The sequence below is a fragment of the Phragmites australis genome, chromosome 21 (genome assembly GCF_958298935.1).
Source record: "Phragmites australis chromosome 21, lpPhrAust1.1, whole genome shotgun sequence".
NCBI lineage: Eukaryota > Viridiplantae > Streptophyta > Magnoliopsida > Poales > Poaceae > Phragmites > Phragmites australis.
Genome location: NC_084941.1, coordinates 17,671,188 through 17,694,877, shown reverse-complemented (window position 1 = coordinate 17,694,877; position 23,690 = coordinate 17,671,188). Strand labels below are relative to the sequence as shown.

Below are 23,690 nucleotides of genomic sequence, written 5' to 3'. Positions count from 1 at the left end.
CTTCAGCTTCTCTGATGGCGAGCCTTTTCGCTATTTGAACTGTCATAATGGAGCTCATATGTAGAGGCAAGGTATTCTCCCAGTTTTGTGGCACAAGTGCTTAATGACGCGTGGTAATGTTAGTGTGTCTGATGTGGTAATGCGCAAGTTCTCCTAGGGTCTTATGTCGGTTGCCCTTGGATGCGCTGAAAGGGATTCAACTAATAAATGCGACGGGATGTGTATAAAAAAACTAGGGCGCTGCCGCAAGGAGTTGTCATGTGTGCGCGGAATTAACCGGGATGTGGCCATGGCCCCTTAGGATAATAATTGGGAAGGTCATGGGACGGTACCCGTGGTGGTTCTGTTTCCTTCCCTAGGCATACGCAAATGATTGGCCCCACTATAAATGCTAGGGTTGACCCAGTTGATCCTTCATTGCTATGTAAGGGAGCGATTCTTCTTCGGTTTGATCATGGCATCGTGCTCATCCTCATCGTCGGAGATGTTGATGATTTTGACTGGCTTGACTGGGGCAGGATCACCTCTGGTGCCGATGCTAGTTCCGCTTGTCGTGCTCCCTCCGGGGGCGAGTGGTCACGTGGGAATGCTTGCAAGGTTGGAGCCAACAACCATCGTGCTTCCATACTTGCAGAGAGAGCCGCCCCCTGCCACTCCGTCTTGATCTCCAGTCTAATTGGTCGCTCCAGTCGAGATTATCAATATCTTAGACGATGAAGAGAAGGTCGACTAGGATCTTTTGGAGAAAGAGATCGATGAGGAAGAGAAGGTGGAAGTGAAGAAGGAGGCAGCACAGGTGGAGAAGGAGAAGGCCTAGGAGGAATGAGAGAAGGCCATGGTGGAGTCCTCTTCATCCTCATCCTCATCCCCTGATAGCGCAGGGGTCGGTTACTGCATCAGCTTCCGCAACGATAGGCTGTAGATGAAGCGCATATGCTACTTCATGCACCGTTGTTAGGGCTTGTAGTTTCCTTCCCCATCCTCTGCAGTGCTTTTGGTTTCGAGTAGTGTAGATACTAGGAACTCGGGAAGGCATATAAGCATTTTTTGGATGTGAAATTTATTAATATAACTAAGTCCTTGGGTCCGCTTACTTTTTTTTTCTTTTCTTTCATTGAAGTGTATGACGATCCTCTGGGAATGTAGCCAAATATGGTTTTTTTTTGTGTTTACACCTAAGCTCCAGTGCATCACCTTCCTTGGGCCCTCTTGCACATAGCAGTTGTTAGCGCCCGGAGAGTGCGATTGTAAGTACTTTTTTAGTGTTTTAGGGGTGACTGGAGCAACAAAGTCTTACACAGGTTTAAGCCTCACCGCAACCGAGATAGGTTTCATCGACGTGCTAAGGGTTTAGACCTGACGCATTTGGCGGGGGGTATTGACCTCATCGTTCTTGGGAAAGGAGGTGTAGCCGATAGTGGAGGCATGAGACGAGTTCTTTAGTGGAGGCGATGTAGTTTCGGAGCCTAGTGGCAGTGGATGGAGGTGAAGCTGATGATTAAGGCCTAGGGCGGGAGTTTGCGACCCCTCAGCTCTAGCCGCCACTAGGTTCTAGCATGATACAAATATTTTTCTATCCGATGCCGGTAAAGAGTACTCTCCAAATTTTTTCTAGACACTAAAAGAAATCTGAGTATCTATGATGAAATACAATTGTCATAGAATAATGCCATCTGAGTATCTATATTTCTTACTCAAAGCAATCTATTTGGAGCCCAGCGGCAGTTGGAGTAGGTGAAGCCGATGGCTAGATCGAAGGAGACAGTTCGCGACCCCTTCGGTCGTTAGCAATGGCGAGGCTCTAGAGGTAGGGTCATCCGGAGCCTAGTAGGGGTTGCCGGAGGTGAAACCAATGACTAGGCCGGGGGAGGCAGTCTACAACACCCTTGACCCTTAGCCCAAGTCGGATTCATTTGCTTTGTCTTGGTAAACAAGATAGATGACTCCCTATTAACTACACCTAGATAGGAGACGACATATTAGTCCTTTATAAAGTAGGTACCCATACCTCTAAGAGAAGGAAGTAGAGAAGAAGAAAAACTCACGCATCTACAACTCGACACAAGCACTAAGATTATAGAAAATACTCGATGACTTCAGCTCTAGATTAGCTTAGATCTGATCTACTCCTTGTAATAGTTCTAGCCACATTGCTTGTACTTGAGAGAATATATATACATCATCATTCATACAGGACGTAGGGTATTACTCTAACCGGAAGCCCGAACCTGTCTACATCATGTGTCTCGTTTTATGTTCAATCTCTGATCTCGAAGGTACCCTAGACAATACAGACATATTGTCATGAACTAATCTCTGATATATTACATGGAAAACTATTTTTATTCAGTTCACGTGAGTTGTATTAAACCTTTTTTCTTAATTCATGTGGTCAAGTTTTGTTGTTATGCTTATCTCTTATTTGCATCATCTTTCCTTCACCCACAATTGTTATTTTTGGGACTCACATATGTTTCCAAAAATTAAATTATATGGTTGCTTAATTATTTACCATTTCTAATATAACTAAAGGAATCACTAATATAATTAGTAAATATTAATAAAAATAACTAAAATAGTTTACAGAAACAAATATATTCACTCTCGACAGCTTGGACATTTCAGATATTGCACACTCCATTTAACTCAAAAGCCATCAGCCAAACATGGTAACTAAACGGCCTATCAGCTTCTCTAAAACTATCAGCCAGAAATAGCTTCTCAGGGCCAGAAGTAGCTTCTCAGGGCCATCAGCTAGAAGCAGCTTCTTAGGATCATCAGCCAAAAATAACTTTTGAAAAAACTTCAGCCCAATCAAACAAACTCTTAGACTAGACCCAAATGAATAGAAGCAGCTTTTCAGGTCCATTAGTCAAAAATAGCTTCTCAGACCATCAGCCAGAAACATCTTTTAAAATAATCTCAACTTAACCAAACAGACTCTTAGGCTGGACCCTGCAGGATCTTCTCCAAGCTTCACCAATCATCACTTATGCTGTAATGCAGGTAATCTGGTTCTACCTTCCACTCTTCTATACTAACTGAATGCAAGGTGCTTGGAACATTGGTGCATGTTCTACATTTCCTCGTCGCCGTGACTAAGATCAATAATTCAGTGAGTTTCGGGTAGATATTACGATTTTTTTCTAGTTCTTTTTGTCACAGAAGCTGTGTGCAGTTACAAAAGTTGAATAGTTTTGTTGCATGTGTTTTCCAAGAATGATGTGCCGGAGTGTCCGACGATTGCATCCTACAGACGCGCAGGTAGTTGTCCGTCGCATTTTCATTTAATAATCTAGTAGCCCTTTGTTAGAGTGGCCTCGGTAGTTCTCTCCCCAAGATTTGCCAATCGCAACTAATGCAAGAATCGGTGCATGTACCAGATGCATCATCCGGCGAGACCTATTTAGGTACGTTTGTTTGAGCCGACGATTTTAAAACTAGTTTGTAAGTTGTGAATTATAAAAAAAACTAGATTGTAAAAATTAGATTGTGAAAAACTTTTAAATTGTAAATTAAAAAAAATTGATAAACAGTTTAAGTAAAATAAACTTTCACAATCTATGAAAAATTGAGAAAAACCAACTTCTTGATTGCCATAATACAAACAAACCGATTGTAAATATCTAAGATAAAAAACTACCTATCTATTTCAATTTTAAATTGTAAAAATTGAAATGTACAATTTAAAACTGAAACACTTATTCACCCTACTCGTGGCCTACTAGTACAAACCTAATCCGTTACTTAGACAACTGCTCCACATGGTACCTGTACTTGAGGACTGTTTCACAGCCTATCACGCAGTACAACCAACCAGATGCGTTATGCCGCGGAGGTTAAGGCCTGGATCTGAAATGCAGACAACCACCGAACACTTTCAGAGCCCTACAACTAGGCTAGACCCTCTTTCATTTCAGTGGCAGAAACGGGCAGATGTAGTGTGCGCACATTCTTTTCAGGGTATGCACACGTGTGCCTGATTAGCGAGTTTCCGTACGTTGTGTGTGTTGAGAGTGTATGTATGAGTATATGGTGTGAGTGGGTTATACGTCTTGATTTGTATGTTTAAAAAAACTAGGCTAAATCCTGACTGTCAAAAAGTGACGAAGTGATAGCTTAGGTTTTGCTCTCAACGGAAGTAAACTTGAGGATTCGTATGACTGAAAAGTTTCATTTCATCTTGCAGATCCTTCATACTAATCAAACAATAATTGACTGAATCATTTGATGTTGGAACTCCGAATGAATAAACAATGAGCAATTTGTCACATTTTGATGTCAACCTGGCACATGCTTGATGATTCAAACAGCCAGTTGATTGACAGGTCTCTATAAAACCGAGAAGGCTTTTGGAGAACCCTCCATGATAGTTCACTGCAAGGAAACTGTAGGTTAGGTACCATTTTTTCGTTGTTGTCGCAAGATTATATCACACTTAACGATAGTCTGTTCTGATGTGTTTTCCTCATTCTTGGGGAGGTTTAACTAGGAGCATAAAGAAGCAGGGGGCGCAACAAATGACAGGTCAAAAGAGGATTGCTCCTGAATTAGCTTAGAGAGGCAGCAATCGCCCATCGGTTAGGTCATTGCTTCACGGGAGAACTAGCTACCGCGTTGTGACGGTTAATTTGTCACAATCTCATCTACTAAATGCTGACACCGTAACCACTTGTTATCAACAAAGCAGTGTTCCATGGAGTAAAGAAAAAGCATTTACATTGCAATATATGTGAGTCTTTCTGTAAAAGAAAAGGAAACGGTGATTAGAGTATGTCAAACGCTAACACAGTTCACAGGTTTACTTTATTAAGATAAAGCATTTTCTTGAAATTACCAGTTCAAATTCGGCTAAATCGACAACTAGGTATGAACTGCTCACAATGAATATTTGTACGGAAACAAACTGCCGTGTGGAAATCAAAATCATTAAGCAATTCATTCACGCTGTGGAAACAAAATTATTTGCAAGAAACTGCTTACTGAAAATACTCCCAAATGAATAAACAATTGTGTGTCTCTGTCTCTGTTGCTGAAACAGGAGAAACAAACAATTCGCGACACCAGAAAGTATTCAACACTAAGTGAAAACAATAAGACAATAAGAAAATTTAAACCTTTTTTCTCTGAATCAGAAAAACAATGAAACTAACCCCAAGAAAGAGAGAGGAAATTAGGAGACCCAATTAGTCATCAAACCACACTGTGGCAGCTGAGGCTCGGTTTGAACTGCACCTGCTGCCTGGTCTCCATCCATGCTAAGAGCCTGTATATCTTCCCGAACACACACAAGAACACCAGCGCGGCGACGAGCCCGTACACGGCCACGCTCGCCGCGGCGCCCTCATCCACCGCCCATCCCGCGAGGTACACGGCGTCACCGGCGACGAACACCCAGCTGGCGCTCTCAAGGGCCGAGCGCGTCCACGCGCTGAGCCGCTCCTCGCCGTAGATCCGGCACACCATCCTCGAGCACAGCGCGAAGATGACGGCCAGCGCCGTCTTGGACAGCCCCCGGTACAGCACGGTCCGGCCGCCGACGACCAGCGGCTCCATTCGGCAGAGGCACGTCGCGCACTCGCCAGAGAACCGCGACCACCGGAGCGCGTCCGTCCCGGTGTAGTACGGCAGCACGACAGCGTCAAGGTACAGGCAGGCATGCAGGATGCCCGACACGGTGGACGCCTCGAGCACGGCGTAGCGTAGGTCCCCGTCGGCCTCGTTCCGGAACGCCAGCGCTGACGCCTGCAGCGTCAGCAGCAATGCCGGGCCGAGCTGCGCGATTGGGAACACAACATTCAGTCGCTGCCCCTTGGCAAGAATCAGGAGCAGCAGCGGCAGCAGGAATGGCCCCGAGGGCACCAGGTACTTTCTCTTGATCCTTCCGACGCCCGTGCCACTCCTGGCGATATCTAGGACGGTGAACACTGCGGCGGAGAGAATACAGTAGGCGGCGAAAGCTGCCACAAAGCCGCCGATGGAGGCTGAGTAGTCGCCGGGGTAGGAGCTGTCGCAGTAGTAGTGGTAGGGGCATGTGATGAAGTCGGTGGTCTCCTCCAGCTGCCACCTCGTGCACTTGAGGATCTGCCTTGTGATGTTGCTGCTCTGCCCCCTCGAAATGGTTGCCGCCGCCGCCGCCGCCTTGCGCATGCCTCCGACTCCAAGAATTGAGAGTATCTGATCGTAGGACATGGATGGAGCAATGCTAATTATATGGTGGTGATGATGGATTTCGTCTCCTCCTCTTTGTTGTCTCTCTTGACATGCAACTTCTCCTGCTGCAGGAGCTGCTAAGCATGTGCATGCTGCATTTGGTAGCAAATGATGGCTTCTTTCCAGGGCAGCTGCATCTCCTCAGTCCTCACTCATCTTACTCTGCTTGTTTCCCCTCATGGATGATGGTGTGTTGGTGATGTTGCTTGGGGAGGGAGATGGGAATAGATGGGGAAGATTTAACTAACGGGCTTTTGGTGGATTGACAACTTTGCCCCCGAAGAGAGATATATTTTGAACTGATCACTACTGATGGAGTCAAAGTGATTACACACGCTTTAAGGTACGAGGTGATATGTTCGAATGCTATTTGTCCCCCAATGTGATTTTTACTTAATATGATATTCAATGCTGCTCACGCAGGGAATTGAAAAAAATGTTGCTATAAACCAGGATAATTTGCCCGGAAACATCAAGATCATCGCGCCACAACTACCAACTTCACCATTTTGTCGAGTGCCTAAAATATTGTTTTTTATATAGAAAACAGCATGTAAGTTCTGTGTAGTATATTTTTCTAAACGAAAACTATCTTCCGAAACTAGCAGGTTGGGGGTGCAATTCATAATTAATATTTAAAATGCATGGTTTTCTCTCTCCTAAGTCATGCCACATCATTCATTACTTTGACAGCCCTCAGATCTCACTATGCATTAATTTCCATCACCGTCTGATTTGAAGGTGACCAGGCTTCTATGTGTTGAGAAACTGTTGCTACTGAGTATAGTCTAACGGTTCTCTGAAAGCGATTGCAAAAGAAGATATAAGCGTAGGAAAAAAGCTGTATGTTCTTTATTCATCTGTTTTTCTGTGTGTTACAGTGAGGGATCTCCCCCTGTATATAAAGAACAAAAACCTCTAAGAGTTGAACTCTAATCATACTAGGATTCGAGACGGGCCCACTTCAATACGTAACCTGTTAGGTTTCCTAACACTCCCCCTTGTGCACTTCTCGCGGAATACATATGTCTCATCAAAACTCCCCAAAAACCCAGTGGGAAAAATTAGAAAAAAGAGTACATAGCTCGCGACATGGTCACACGAATTGCCTCATTAAAAGCCTTTTCATGAGAAACTTCAAGAAAACTCATATAAGGGAAAAAAGAGTACAATTCACCTAAATGCTTCAAGTAATCTTTATGATTAATCTTGGGTACTTAATATTTTTGACTAAGATTTAATTCTTCTTATCGGTATTATATGAAATATCTCCCTCTGAACTGTGCAACTCTCTAAGCCTCATCATCCCAATGCTATGAACACATCTTTCAAAACTAGATGCAGGGAGAGATTTAGTGAACAAATCTGCAAGATTCTCACACGACTTGGTATGCATTACCTTTATTTCATTCATTTTATGCAATTCATGAGCATAAAAGAACTTGGGGTTGACATGCTTCATTAAGTTGCTTTTCACATATCCCGTTTGCACTTATGCGACATATGCAGCATTATCTTCATAGATAATGGTAGGGGTGTTAGTAGTGTTTAAGCCACATGACTGTTGGACGTGATTGATCACTCTTCTAAGCCATGCGCATTCTCATGCGGTTTCATATAGAGCTATTATTTCTGAGTGGTTCGTCGAAGTAGATACAAGACTTTGCTTCGACGATTTCCAGGATATTGCAGTTCCACCACATAAGAAAACATAGCCAGTCTGTGATTTCGCTGTATGTGGGTCTAACAGGTACCCAGCATCTGCGTATCCAACAAGACTTAGATCCTGATTCTTTCTGTAGAACAGGCCCATATCCTTGCTACCTTGCAAGTAGCGCAAAATATCCTTCAAGCCCTTCCAGTGCCTTTTAGTGGGCTTTGCACTGTACCATGTAAGTAGGTTTACCGCAAATGCTATATCTGGCCTAGTGCAATTAGCCAGATACATCAGTGCACCTATTGCACTTAAGTATGGGAATTTCGGTCCCAATACTTCCTCCCCCTCTTCTCTAGGTCTATAAAGATCTTGATCTGCTTGTAATGATCTTCCGACCATAGGGGTTTTAGCGGGGAATGATTTATCAAAACCAAACCGCTCTAACACTTTCTGAGTGTAGTTTGACTGATGTACAAAGATTCCATCTGCCACATGCTCTAGCTGCAGGCCCAAGCAAAATTTGGTTCTACCTAAATCTTTCATTTTGAATTCAGACTTCAGGTATGAACTTGCTTCTTCAATATCTTCGTCTGTACCGATGATATTCAGATCATCTACATATACAGATATTATGCAAAATCCATTCTGGGACCTTCTTATGAATACACAGGGACAATCTATGCTATTTGTGTAGCCTCATTTTTCAAGAAATTTACTTAAACGATTGTACCACATTCTACCTGATTGTTTCAACCCATACAGTGACTTCTTCAACTGTACACTATAAAGGTGTTTATTTCCTCTATCCTAATTAGGTAGTAGTATTCCTTCAGGTACCTTCATATAAATGTCCGAATCTAGGCTCCCATAAAGATATGCGGTCACAACATCCATTAATTTCATTTTTAACTCTAAGTTGACTGCCATCGAGATTAAATATCTAAAGGTAATTCTGCCCATCACCGGGAAATAGGTTTCTTCATAATCAACACCTGGTCATTGAGTGAAACCTTGTGCCACTAGTCGTGCTTTGTATCTCACAATTTCATTCCTTTCATTCCTCTTACGAACAAAGACCCACTTGTATCCCACTGGTTTGATGTGGGGAGGTGTGCGGCATACTGGCCCAAATACCTCTCTTTTGTTCAGGGACAACAGTTCAGCTGTTATTGCCTTCTGCCAGTCTTTCCAATCTGACCTCATTCTACATTCAGCGAGCGATGCAGGCTCAGGGTCATGATCTATGACTGTGGAAATTTTATTTGAGAAGTATATGTCGACTATCGTGGTTGCTCTATTCCAGGATTCTCCTGAATTCACATTGTTTATTGCTATTTCATCATAGGCTGCACTTTAAGGTGCTTCTTCATCTTGCTCTTCATGATTTGGGGCAAGGGCCTTTAGTTTACCAGCGTTGATTTCAGTGCGCGTATTTTCGCTTGTTTCTTCCTGTGTGGGAAGATTCAAATCTGGTATGCCTACTTTCTGAGGTTCCATACCATCGCTAGGTCTCAACTGGCTCCCCTTCATTTTCCTTTGGGGCACTTTTGTGATCGGCCGTGGTAAGCTCTCATTTCCCACTTTCGCCAGACGTCTCCGGCTATTTGGGACTTGAGTAACCGGATTTCTTGTCCTTTTATTATTTTTCGGAGCTCCTAGGACAAGATGAGGGGTACCTTCTTTTGGTACTTCCACCCTCTCCGGTGCATTACGTGCAGGCACATGCGACTTAGTCACGCTCTTCAAATCACAAAAATGATCAGGCAGATTGTTTGCTAATTTCTATAAGTCGATAATTTTCTGTACTTCATCATTTGCTTCACTAGTGCGAGGATCATGTGCCGCAATTCCTTCAGCCTGCCATATAATTTTCTGGCATTTCTCATCTAAGGGTTTATTTCCTCCCCCTAATGACGGAAAATTATTTTCATCAAAAATGCAGTCAGCGAAGCGGGTCGTATACAGATTTTCAGTTGCTGGTTCTAAATATCGGATTATGGATGTAGTCTCATAACCGACATAGATTCCAACTTTCCGCAAAGGCCCCATAGCAGTCCGCTGTGGCGGCGGTATCGGCACATAAACCATACATCCAAATTTGCGTAAATGGGAAATCTTTGGGATCACCCCTTGCACTAGTTGCATAGGTGAATGGATGTTGTAGGAGGAGGGTCTGTAATGAATGAGGGCTGCTGCATGCAAGACTGCATGTCCCCAACATGTAGCAGTCAAATTACAGTGCTGCAACAACGGTCTAGCAATGAACTTTATTCTCTTGATCAGTGCTTCGGCTAGTCCATTCTGGGTGTGGACATGCGGTACATAATATTCAACTTTAATCCCTATGCCAGTGCAATAATCATCGAACGCTTTCGAAGTAAATTCTCCAGCGTTGTCCATTCTAATGGACTTCACTCGATGATCCGGAAAATTATTCCTGATTTGTATGATCTGCGAGATCAACTTTGCAAAGTCATGGTTACGGGTAGATAATAAACATACATGCGACCACTTCGAGGACGCGTCTATTAACACCATAAAGTACCGAAACGGGCCAGAAAGCGACTGAATAGGACCACGATATCCCACTGGATTCTGTCCAGGAATGCAGGGATTTCATCCTGTACCTTTAAGACAGATGATCTCACTATTAATTTCCCGGTAGCACATGCAGGGCATACAAAATCTTCATGATTCGGAAAATTCTTCACATTTATGCCATGACCTTGTGAGTTAGTAATTATGTTCCTCATCATTCTAAGGCCAGGGTGACCTATTCTATCATGCCATAGAGAGAATAATTCCGCACTACGGAATACAGTCTTTAAGGTAGTGAACACTTCAGGTGCCCTAATACGAGTGTAGTACAAGCCACTGCTCATGGAGGAAAGTTTTTCTAATATTCTTTCTTCACTATCACACTTAGTGATGTATAGGTACTCCCTATCATTTTCTTCACCAGTTTCTATCATTTTCTTCACCAGTTTCTACATGAAAACCATTAGCACGAATGTCTTTAAAACTTAAGAGATTCCTTGTAGATTCAGGGTACAACAATGCTTCTTCAATGTGCAAAGTAGTTCCCATAGGTAGTGTGATTGTGGCTCTTCCAGATCCAACTATGCATTTATTACTACCAGTGACAGTCATCACTTTCCCAGAGCTATTTCTGATAGAATGGAAATACTTCTTTTCTCTTAAGATTGTATTTGTGGTTCCACTATCCACAATACACACTTCCTCCATGCGGGTGCCACACATATTCTATAAATAAAGCATTCAATCATTCACATGCAAGAAAGTAGCACAAAGACTAAATACTTTATATATACTATTGAAAAAAAAATTATTTGCAGCTAAAATCCACTCTTCTAGAGCTTGCATTTATTCAATCCTCCTAAATTCAGCAACTAACTAAATAAATGGCTAATTACTCTAATTCTAGATAGAGTCTGCGAAACATTTGGCCACTTCATCTTCAATGGCTTTGTTTTCCGCTTCATTCATTTCGGCATCTACTCTGGTAGTGGAAGAGGGCAAAGTGGAGGCCTCTGCATTATCCATTGGGAGGTCTTCCACTACCAGTTCTGAAGTGTTATCAACTTCCATGAGATATGCTTTCTCTTCAAAGACTGGTGCTTTGTCCACTTCCATCCCCGCTGCTATGGTGAGGTGTGCTTCTGGTTGATCCTTCTTCTTCTTCCAGTATGCTTCCACAACATGCTTAGGTGTTTTGCAAATGCGGGACCAATGGCCCCAAACACCGCACTTAGAGCATGTCTGGTTCTGCTCACCATAAGGCTTGACTTCTTTCTTTGTCTTGCCGTTATTATCACTAGGATTGACTTTGCCTGTCACCACTTTCTTTCCTCCCTTCTCCCGCTTCTTATTGCGGATCTTGCGCGCTTTGAAAGAGAGTTGATTGACTTCTAGTCTACTACTCCTTCCTTGCGGCTGGGATAAGAAGTTCATGTTTATGACTTCATCATGAACTTCATTGAGTTGCAACAAATCAATCAATTCTGAATACTTCTTGTAATTTGATTGACGGTGATTGCGTGCGGATTCTACCGCATTCGGGTGGAAAGTGGAGAGAGTCTTCTCAATTTTCTCCTCTTCTGTGATCTCTTTCCCACAGAGACACAATAGTATGCATATACGGTGCAGTGCGAAGTTGTACTCTCTGACATGCTTAAAGTTACAGAAACGGAGCCGGACCCATTCTTGCTCTGCCAGAGGCTTGATGGTGTACTTAAGGCGCTCAAAACGCTCCTTCAGTGCGTCCCATAGTGCCTTAGCGTTGGTCACTGCCATGTACTCATCCTTCAGAGTGGGAGAGAGATGATGACGGAGGAAATAAAGTGCTTGATCATTCTCATCCTCCGTGGGAACTGTTGCACTGCTTGTTCCCAGACCAATTGCAGCGTGGAGCCTCTTCGCTCCAAGTACGATCCGGACGTCTGAGATAGTTGCGGCCATCAGCACTCAGCTCAGCAAACTTCTTGTTCGTGATGCCAGCCATCTACATTTTTTTTAATAACGCAAACATTACTACTAGTAAAGTTGCATCATGTTGCTAAATTGAATTGCTGCAATTTTCGATATTTTCTATGCTATTATGTGAATTTTACTGAATTTAAACGCATTACACACAATTTAAACAGCAAAAAATAACATAGAAATAAATAATGCATAATTGCAAAAATAAATGCAAAATTCAAATTGTAGAGGTACTTTCATGCAGGAAAAAAAATATTTTCAGCATTCTCCATAAAGACCGATGGTTTATACGCAAAATTCCAAAATTTGCGTAATTTTCAGAAACTACAAGGTCTAATTTGCAAAATTAGAGCCTCTGAATAATTTTCAGAACAACCAGGGGCCTAAATGCAAAATACAAACTGCACTGAAATTAAAAGAATGTATGGGGGGCTAAACGTAAAATTTCTGATTTTCTGCCCTTCTTTTTAGGGGATTGGGCAGGCTTGCTTATCTTTTGGGCCGGCCTGGCCCAACTGGCCCACCCACCAGGTCTATATATATTGGGGCGGCTAGGGTTTCCAAACCCTAGCCGTCACTCACTCCAGCGGTGGCGCGACTGGCGGCGCAGGGGTGGGAGCGGTGGAGCCAGCGGCGGTGGACGGAGCGGCACGTGGCGGCGCTCGGGCGGGAGCGGCGGCGGCGCGGTTCGGGCGGCGCTCCTGCGGGAGCGGCGGAGCCGGCGGCGGTGCGGCGCGCAGCAATGCGGTGCACGGCGGCGCGTGTGCTGGAGCGGCGGAGCCGACGGTGGTGGCGCGTGACGGTGCGCCGCGGCGCTCCTGCTTCGGGCGGGAGCGGCAGCACGCGGTTCGGGCCGCATGCAGGCGGCTCGGCAGTCCTCCAGGAGGTGTAGCGGCGCAGTAGTCCGACGGTGCAGCTCGGTGCGACGTGAGCGTGCAGAGAAACCACTTCGGGCAGCGCAGAGGAGTAGCCAAGCACCAACGGGAAGGTCGCCATTATCTTTTTTTTCTTTTCGATCTGTGGCGGTGGCCTTCGAGCCATCGCATACTGTGCTTGAGTGTGGCAGCCGGATTCGACCGGCGACGTAGTGATTGTGCGGCGAGCACTGATGGGAAGGTGCATCCTTCCCCCTTTTTTTCTGTTTTCTAGACTGTGCAGAGATGGAGGCCACCGATATCGATCGGCGGCGAGGTGATGGCTGCGGGCCCCACCAGATCGGATACATGGAGTTCATGCGATGCTTGGTTCTTGCCATGATGCCCTACTGAATAGATCGAATTCGCTAGCTACTGTTCATCACGCTACGGGCTACTGTTCATTGCGCCAGATCAATTTACAGAACGACGATCATACGATATTGCTAGCACTTGCTACTGTTCATGCGTTACCGATCAATTTGATGCAAAGAAAAAACAATAGCAGCGATTATACGTACCGATCAGATCGTACGTTTCAATTCTTGTGAACGATTCGTGCCGTGTAGGGCATATAGGCTAGGCCAAAGACCTGTCCGCTTGACGACGATGTCAATGCAGTGCAGATCGGTCGTAGGCAGATTCGTTCCGCTAGCTTGATCTTCGGCAGAGCTTTGTGCTGATAACGTGTTGAGGAACTGTTTCTACTGAGCGTAGTCCAACGGTTCCCCGAGAGCGATTGCAAAAGAAGACACAAGTGTAGGGAAAAAGCTGTCTATTCTTTATTCATCTATTTTTCTCTGTGTTACAATGAGGGGTCTCCCCCCGTATATAAAGAACCAAAAACCCCTAAGAGTTGGACTCCAATCCTACTAGGATTCGAGACGGGCCCACTTCAATACGTAACCTGTTAGGTTTCCTAACACTCTTAAGTACCCTCCGGTTTCCTCCTTTTCTGTTCCTTTCTCGGTCTTGATCCTTGTTCACCCTGCTCCTCCTTCCCCATGCACGGCATCCGCCTCCTTCACCCTGCCCTCTTCCTCCCTCCCTCTCGCCCGCCACCCCACCTCTCACCTCCGCTGCCATCTTCGTCCTCCGTGTAGCTGCCTTTTACTCTGACTAATCTATTACAAGCTAGTCCAGTAAATATTTCCTTTATTATTATAGAAAATGTCATCACTGTAAGTTCAAAATTGTCATTATTATCAATTTTTAACCAGCAGTGAATAAACGGTAGTGATAATCTATAATTATCAATATCTATTTTGGAACTGACAATAATAGATTTATCGCTACCGGTTTGTGTTACAAACCAAAATATATGATATTTGGTCTCAAATCTGATGGTTTTGAAACCGATATTTTTTTTTCACTCAACAAACAAACCTCTACGGCCCCGTAAATATAGCAATTTACACGTTCGTGCAATTTGTGAGAGTCGAACCTATGACCTCACTCCTTGTGAGGAGCTTCCTTACCATCTCATCTTACAGTCTTACCTGATGGCTATGGAAAAATTTATCCTTTTTATATTTTCTTTTCAAATCTTTGGATGATTATTTGGGTATCTAGATTGCTTCAATAAAAATATTGTCAACTACCAAGTTGTAAATCTCATCAAGATCTATAATTTTCATATACAATTTGTCTCCATCTAGCTCCGAATGAAAACTTTTATTTTCAATCTGTGCACCGTTCGGTAAAACAATCACAACTTTTAAAGCTAACGAAGAGACGCATCTAAAAAATACTGTGTTTACATCTGTACCTTTCTTGACCTCTAAAAAAGTTTTGAAAGACCTTTGACAGGACCTCTGAAATTTTTGGTCAAAAATTGACCTTGTCCAGTTTACTTGAATGTTTTTTGACATAATGCTACATTTGAAAGTGAATATTGTGCAGATGTTTCATCAATTCAAGGTACTAAATTCACGGTAAAAATCTTTGAAGTTGTAGTTTTTAACTTTGTTGTCATGTGTGTAGCTTTTTCAATCATTTCTACTAGTGTTACACTAGATCTAATAATTTACTTTGTGATCAAGTGCATGATTTTCTTTCAACAGTATTTACACAATTATTTGGGTATCTATGTGGCTTCAAATAAAAAAAAATTATCAACTACAAAGTTGTAGATCTCATCGAAGACTACAATTTTTATATAAAGTTTATCTTCATCCAATCCCGTATGAAAACATTATCAATTTTCTAAATGAGCTGCATTTATTATCAGTGCCGGCTAATATAACGAACCGCAGTGATACTTGATTATCACTGCTGATTCTAACTATGAACTAGTAGTGATAATGATTACTGTAGTGATACTATTTGCTGGATAGGTTATTATTGTCAATTTTGGTAAGAACCGGTAGTGTAATAAAACATAGATGACCTTATATGTAATAGTGATTTTTCATTCATAATGCAGTTGTGTTTATACAGAGATTATCCTTATTTTGCCGCTCCCTTCAGCCTAGCGTGGCTGCATGCAGAGGTATGATTCTAGAACAGTGACCAAAGGAAATTGCAGTAAGAGGGCTGGGAAGCAGAACTGCGTTACTTGTGCAGTAGTTACCTGGTAACTGCATATTGAACCCACCACTGTCAATTGGATTTCACAACTACGTAGTATTTGACGGTTGTGGTCGCGTGTGGAATAAGTATTAAGTTGTGGTGTGGGTAGCAAGATCAAGATATCTGGTTGTGTCATTACTGTTAGAACGGAGATATTAAAGGTATGTTGTTTGTGCTTCTGTTTTTCATTTTCTGAAAAGTTGGGCTATTGGTTTTTTTAAAAAGCTGTTTTTAGATTTTAGTCATTAGTTTTTATAATAAATTTTTAACTTCTCAATACACCACTTTTCAGAAAAAATACTCTCAGCTAGCTTCTCGGCTTATAATTCATTTTTTTAACTTCTCTATAAACTTTTTTCAATAATCTCATTTATTTAAACTTCTAACTTCTGACAGCAGAAAAGTAGAAGCAGAAACGTAAATAAATAGGCCGAAAGAGATGCCACGAAACAATGGATGTGCAAGCGAGGAAATAATGAAACATTCACAATTGTGGTAAATATAATTTGTTTTTTGCAAATCCAACTATGTCATTTTGATTATTTTGAACCGGAGAACATCTATATTTACTGGTGAGTTATTTTTCCATTATTCCTTACTAGCAGTCACATAATAGTTGCCCTAAATAATCCTGGAGTAATATTACCGATTTCCGAGCGTCAAACAATTGCAACGGTCAGGAAGAGTCCCAAAAGTAAATCCCTAAATCGACCCCATGTAGTGCTTCTTTTCTACCTAAATCAACTATCTTGACACGGGCCAGTGGTCCGGGCTACCAGATGTGGCAACGCCGCACCCTATTTCTAGTTTTTATACTGCTCAAGTTTTATTGGTTACCAAGAGTGGAGAAACGAGGGGTGTTTTGGTCATACTGTGAATGCTTTGCTGTCATGGTAATTGAGCCGAGGGGGAAAAATGCGATGGACGTTTGACTTCCCTTACATTTGCTGTCATTTGCTTTACTGGTTGTTAACGTTGGTTGAGAGTTTTGGTGGCCACCAGGTCATCTTGCTGCACTTTTTTCTTGATCAATATCCACTTGACTGAACCTGACATGTACAAAGTACTGACCTTTAACACCCTAGTTAATCCAAATAGCAGAAGCCCTTATTTCACACTCGCACTTTTGAGCTCTGCAGACAACAGAAATTATCTTCTTTATTTTAAGAAGATTTGGAGTTGTTGGGAATGATCTCACAAGTCCTTCCGGGTTATGGGGCGAAGGCCTCTATAGATATTGCTAAATTCATAAGGCTGATGGTGTTGTCATGGATTTATCGTGTTGCATAAACCTTTGATAAATCGAAAGGTCATTCAGAGCTCGGCACAGCACAAACAGCTCCTACACAACAACTCTGACAGGCGAAGCCTATGTCGGACCTTTGGAGCTCGGCCGAGGGGCTTCGCTTGACGTCGCGAAGGGTTCCTACAAGGGGACGCCAAAGGTGTTCCCAAAGGAAGCCTTTGGGAGATCATGCGAAGGGTGCGCCAAGTTCATGAAGATGGAGGAAAGGATGAAGGCATGGTCAAAGATGGACCATTGCAGGTGATCGAAGACTAGGTGTTGATTTTCAACTTTCTCAGTCACGAAGATGATCTGCAGTTTTTGATTATCCTTTTCAAGGTCACCAAGCTCTGACACGTGTGTTTTGGACACCTCTGTGCATTGACGAACGGTGTCTACCTCCTTCTCCAACTCTTGCACGTGCAGAACGATCGCTTTTGTTTGTCGGAGATATTTGCCAAGCTTTCCTTCAGCCTTCTCTGCTCTTTGGAGTAGCATGTCCCTCATTGCCTCTGCCCCTCTCGTGTGAGCCTCCACTTGTTTCGCATGCTTACGCATAGCGCGTGAGAGATGCATACCGTATAACAAGGTGATAAGTACGAGTATGCGAAGGGAATAATAATAATAATAATAATAATCAAAAGTACCTTTGTTGAAAAGGCCTCCACTTCTTTTGATCTTGCCGCCTAGGTGAAAAGGCTGAGCCAAATGATGGCATTTGGCATCAATTGATGGAGATAGATCTTGAACATCTTAAGGACATTCGCCAACATCTCATCGCATGGTACACGGAGTCCTACTTGGATGTAATCCACGAAGACAATGGCTTCATCATGTTCTGGTCTCGGAGTGTCCTGGTCATTCTGAAGCCTAACCTTCGAAATGTCATTTATCAGGCCTTCTTCCTTCAGACCGGCTAGAACTCCTTCATCGACCTTCGACCTCTTGATCCAGTAGGTCTTTAGCTTCACGATCTTGCTTTTAGGGGCCATTAGATCAGAATGCCTCAACTTTAGTTTTGAAGTACGAAGGCTAAGACATAGCTTCGGGCAAAGGGACCTAGTTAAGTAAGCTTGAAAGCGACATATTTGTGATAAAAAAAATGGACCATGAGGTAAAGTATATATAGCGATCAAAACGTTAAGGGCAGTTAAAAAGACGTGTGATGGGATTCAAACCGTTGTATTAGTGACAGTTAAACAAATAGTAACTGACATCTTGAAAATGAAACCATCTCACCTGATTAAAACCGTCGCCGATGGAAAAGGGTGACCCTTCGGGTAAACAAAGGGGGCTATTTTGCCGAAGGTAACTCATATTGCACCAGGCCTTCGATGGGCCAAAGGGGATGACGTTTGGTGATACCATCTAATTCGCGAGTTCGGCCCATCGAAGTGGAACCTTGCCTGTGAAGGACTACTGTTGGGAAATGGTCTCATAGGCCCCTTTGGGATATGGGATGAAGGCCTCTATAGACATTGCTAAATTAACAAGGCTGACAGTGTTGTCGGGGATTTGCCGTATTACAGGAACCCTTCGGTAAATCGAAAGGGCCTTCGGAGCTAGGCACAGTAGGAACGGCTCCTACACAACAACTCTGACGGGCAAAGCCTACGTCGGGCCTTTGGAGCTCGGCCAAGAGGCTTCGCTCAACGTTGCAAAGGGTTACTTATAAGGGACGCCAAAGGTGTTCACGAAGGATGCCTTTGGGAGATCATGCGAATGGTGAACCAAGTCCATGAAGATGGAGGAAAGGACAAAGGCATGGTCGAAGGTGGACCGCTACAGGCGATCGAAGACCATAAAGGGCAAGATTGTAAATAATCTGGATGTACCCAAGATAGTACTATATTACTTACGAATATGCCGAGAATGCGATAGTTAGGGGAGCAATCACATAAATTATTATAGGGAGCGGTTAGCCACAGCCTATAAATATAGCATGGATGTAACTGATAAGACACGTGACATTAATATCAGCGAAAGCTTTCCTACTTTGTGTATGTTTCTCTCTAGCCGTGATCCGAAGGCCCATCACTTTGTTTGGGATTACAAGTTCCCAACAGTAGTCATAATTACCCGATAAATCCCTGTATTTTTCCTGCAATGAACACTCTTAGGACATCTTTAAAGTTCTTCTACACCCTAAAAGTACATAAAAAGAGCATAATAAAAGTGAGGAGATAAGAAAATAATCACTACAAGAGGTTTTAAGATTTATATAGTTCTTTCGCAATCCATAGATGCGCGGTTAGCAAATCTGTGTCTCTTTGAAATGGGGTGTTTAGGTTAGATGTCCATTCCAAAAGTTCAAGTTAACAGAAAATAGTGCTTTTACCATTAACTGGCCCAAGCTTCAGTGTGTCTACGAGTCCCTATTTCGGACCTGTCCAAGGAGAATTTATTGGTTGGTGGCAGCAGTCCAGGTAGGTTAAAGGAGTTGTTGTATCTTTAGCCTCTGATGTTTGTATGATTCCTGTCCTCGGGACATGGCAGTTGCTTGCGGGGAGTACCAACGGAGAACGTAGAGTTGCTAAAAAAAGAAGAACAAGAAACAAAAAAGAGAAATTCACCTAACTTTTGGTGTTTTTATGAAGTACATAAATGAATGTACTTTCGTATTCATCTAGGAAGCAACTTTTCAATTATAGATATGGTGTTATTGAATGGAGTACATGCAACATGTGGAGGGTGTATTGATCTTCCTGGTATGCGTTTTTCTTCTGTCCTTGTCCTTTTATGTCATACTCTGTTATCTTATTCATACTTTTGTGCATTACAAACTTATTCAAAAAATCAGATGATGAAAGGGAATCATGCGAAAATGGGAGATGAAGACCGGTAGGTCATAGTGGCCATTGATGACGTTTATTTGCTTAATCTTTGGGGTGTAATACACAAGTACTCAAGCAGTTGATCTCTTTTGCGAGCAAGCGGTCATTTTCAGGTATCAAGATATCGACCTTCTTGGCTTACAAGACTACAGAAACGGTAGTTTTGCTTGGAAGGAAAGGATGCTTATCAGGGGGGATGGGGGACAAAAGGAGTTTCCGAAATGGATTGCCGATAGAAAAACACTAAATTAAGCTCCACCAGCAATATGGTTGGAACGAAAGCAGCCCCCTCATCGCTCCTGAGGGGCAGCTCAGGTTGCCCGAGCACGTTGCCAAAAGCCCATGCGGCCGCAAGGACAGCGACGGTGGGGCTTTATCCTCCCCTGCGGGTCGCCTCCACCTTCCTCGTGGCCAAATCTGGGCAACGGGCGGCGGCTCCCGACCAGATCTGGGTGGCAAGTGGTGGGGACCTCGTCGGCACGCGTAGAGGCACATGGTGGTGCCTCGTCGGGCCGGTCCCGAGGTGTAGGCCGTCGGGGGTGATGCTAGGGCACGACTGGCGGAGACCGTGTTGAGGTGGCACGCATGGGCTGTGTCCGTGGCCAGGATGGCTGCTCGGTCCTCAGCGTGGAGGTGGTCAATGGCTAGGTGGAGGCGAGGTGGGTCTACATGACTGCGGCTGCATGCACCATGCAGTGTCGTGTGGTCACTTAGGTGGCCTATTCCCAGTGGCACGGTGGTGCGGCGCGGTGGCCCAACAGTACTGTGTTGCGATGACCCTGTGGTGGTTTCTCACGCCACTGCAAGGATCTACTCGTCGACGTGAAGCTCCTGCCATTCCATGCCTCCTGAAGGTTGTCATTGTTCTGCACAGGGTCTGTCTTTGTGCTAGTGGCCGATGCCTGTGATGCTTGCGCCGTTTCGCTCTCTCTGGTTGCCTCGACTCCTCCCCTTGTTGGATCGATCTATTCCCCCTGATCTATCCCACGAGGGCCTTGACAGCTTGGTGTTGGCTTCGTCGGTAGCATGTGTACAGGTTGTCGACTTCCCTTCTTTTAACCCTAACAGCTTTTGGGGTTGTGGTACGACCGCGATTGGCCTGGAGTACCAGGTGAAAGCCCTTTCGACATTTTGTCATTGTTGGCACCGGCGATGTCGTCAAGCATCATTACCTCTTTGGAGGTGGGCTATGATGCTCCCTACCTCTCTAGGAGGTTTTCTGGGTGAAAACCCAATCCCAGTCTTTCCGGATGAGCGACGGCGACGTCTTTGACGTCATGCCCTCCCTGTTGGCGTCATTCGGGAGTTCCTTTTCTATGGTTTGGGTGGCCTCTTTTGTGTGGGTAAGTTGTAGGCTGGGGTCTGTGTTGGGAAGTCAGAGCTGCTTGACCGCATTTGTAGGACGAGCTTGGTAATGATGACCCGGTTATGGATTTCATTTGTGTAGTTGTTTGCGGCCTTTGTTGTCCGCACGCTCATGTCGTTGGGTTCTCTACCATTTGGCCCTAATTCAATCATGCAGTTGTTAATGTTTTTGATCCAGTTTCTCTCATAAATTGATTCAACTTTCTTCTTATTTAATAACATCGGCATCACTGGTGCTGTCCTTTCGAAAAAGCTCTACCAGCAATCGAAATTTCTGCACTAACTTTTGGACAGTGCATGCAAGAAATATTGCATTTCCTTTTTTTGTTTTCCCTTATTCCACACTACTAGAAAAATGTAGGTGGCGTTTCACAAGTCAAAATCTGCTGGTAGAAGAAGACTTTTAAGGTCAGAAAACAGAACTCCATCATATGGAAACTGTGAATACGGTATACTTTCAGTGTGGCGTATGATGTTTGCCTTGCCAACAACCGTATAGGTTGTTATATTTGGTGATCTGTCTCTGTTGCTTCTCTGACACTGGCATTTGTGCAGTGCGTACCTGAGATGATAACATAACATATCTTGGACAATACTAAATTACAAGTGAGGCATCAAACTGTAGTTCCAAACATTTATGGGTTTTTTGGCTTTAGAAATGTCACACTTATATTGTTTGAAGGATGTAATTTGTTGCTGTATCACCACTTCATCTCTCGTATACATGAGTCTGCATAAAAATGAGCAATAGAATAATCCTACCAAATTCATCTGATGATCTCCTGATGGACCAACTGATTGCAGGATGAATTAATTCTTTGAACCAAACGCCTGGCCTGTTAGTAACTTATTATATGCAAGACAAGTTGATGCAATAACACATCTGACCGAGACCATGCAGTTTTGCCTGCTACACCTCGTTTAACTTCTTAAATGGTATTATTTCTGGCAAACAGTAAGGAAAAACACTACCTTGTGTCTTCCTATTGTATACAACACAAGATGGCAACTTAGCACTGTCCCTTACCATTAGTTATAATTTTTCTCCTGGTCACTTCTGCATAATTTTGTAAGCAACTGTAAAATATATTGCGTGCAACAGTATTCCATATTACAGTCAACCTTGAAATTACATAACTGTACTCTAAGATATGTTGCCTCCAACACTATTCCATATTACAGTATGGTTTATGTCAAGCTTGAAATCGCAAGAATCTTTGAAAAGAAGTTGCATAATTTTGAAAGAAGGAATATCCTTCAATTAATGCTCAGAAATTATGACCTGTAGTAGTCATGACATTGTTAGATTTGTGACATGGCCAGAATACACATCATGAGGCACGTCACACATGCCACTGTAAACAAGAAAAATCAAGCTTCGACAGATGCCTCCAATAACTATGAACTATTGACCTGATATGGGCCGGGCAGAAAAATTTAAAGGCTTAGCAGCAGATGGAATTTGATGGATTTTCCATTTGAAAACCGAGTTTGAAAAGGAAGTAAAATTAGAATAAAAGGAATTCCAATAAAATGGAAAAAAGGGGTTGAAGGCTCTCGGGCCAGCTGGGCCACTACAAGGCCCATGTGGCCAAGCAGCCCAGCCAGCCCAGGGTCACCCCTCCCTTATCCATGCAGGCCTCATTTGGAAGGCAGGGAATGGCAGGGATTGGGGTCTGTTTCTGGCCACATAGGGGTATAGATCCACGTGGGGAAACTACACGCGTGGTGCACTAAAAGTGCATTTGGCCAAATACGTCTAAATGGGTCATGCCTACTGGGCCGGCCCGAGGCACGACACTGTAGGCACGATCCAGGCACGGTACGGCCTGATTACCGACGGGCCGGGCCGGCACGGCACGACCCGGTCAAGTCGGGTCGGTACGGGCACGGCCTAACCCGGGCTGGCACGGTCCGGCCCGGCACTATTTTCTATTTTTTTTATTTATATTTTTAATTTTTTAGCTATTTTTAAATATTTTTTTATCTATTTTTTATATTTTTATCTATTTTCTATATATTTTTTATGTATTTTTTATTTTTTTATATTTTTTTTTTATCTATTTCGGCCCGTCGGGTCGACCGGGCCGTCGGGTCGAAATCGTGCCCGGGCCGGCCCGGCACGGCACGGTCACCGACGGGCCGTGCCGTGGGCCGAGGGGAAGGCACGCGGGCCGGCACGGCATGGCCCGTTACTGTAGATGGGCCGTTTGGGCCGTGCCAAGTCGGGCCCGTGCCAGACCGGCACGAACGGCCCATTTGACCATGTTTACATTTGGCATGGGCAGGGGTTGGAATCAATCTGTACCAAACCACACCAATCCACCGTTGGGGCGGAGGGGGGGGGGGGT

At 43.8% G+C, this 23,690-nt stretch overlaps 1 protein-coding gene across 1 annotated transcript; it reads right to left on the bottom strand.

Annotated features, from left to right (window-relative positions):
• Nucleotides 1–4,920: 4,920 nt before the first annotated feature.
• Nucleotides 4,921–6,493, bottom strand: LOC133902951 (uncharacterized). The gene has a single exon (XM_062344279.1). The coding sequence runs from the start codon at nt 6,190–6,192 to the stop codon at nt 5,194–5,196; it is 999 nt and encodes a 332-aa protein (XP_062200263.1). The 5' UTR covers nt 6,193–6,493; the 3' UTR covers nt 4,921–5,193.
• Nucleotides 6,494–23,690: the final 17,197 nt, after the last annotated feature.

Bases quoted from the DNA above. Each gene is read 5' to 3' on its own strand.
- LOC133902951 (XM_062344279.1), bottom strand. From the start codon at position 6,192: ATGTCCTACGATCAGATACTCTCAATTCTTGGAGTCGGAGGCATGCGC.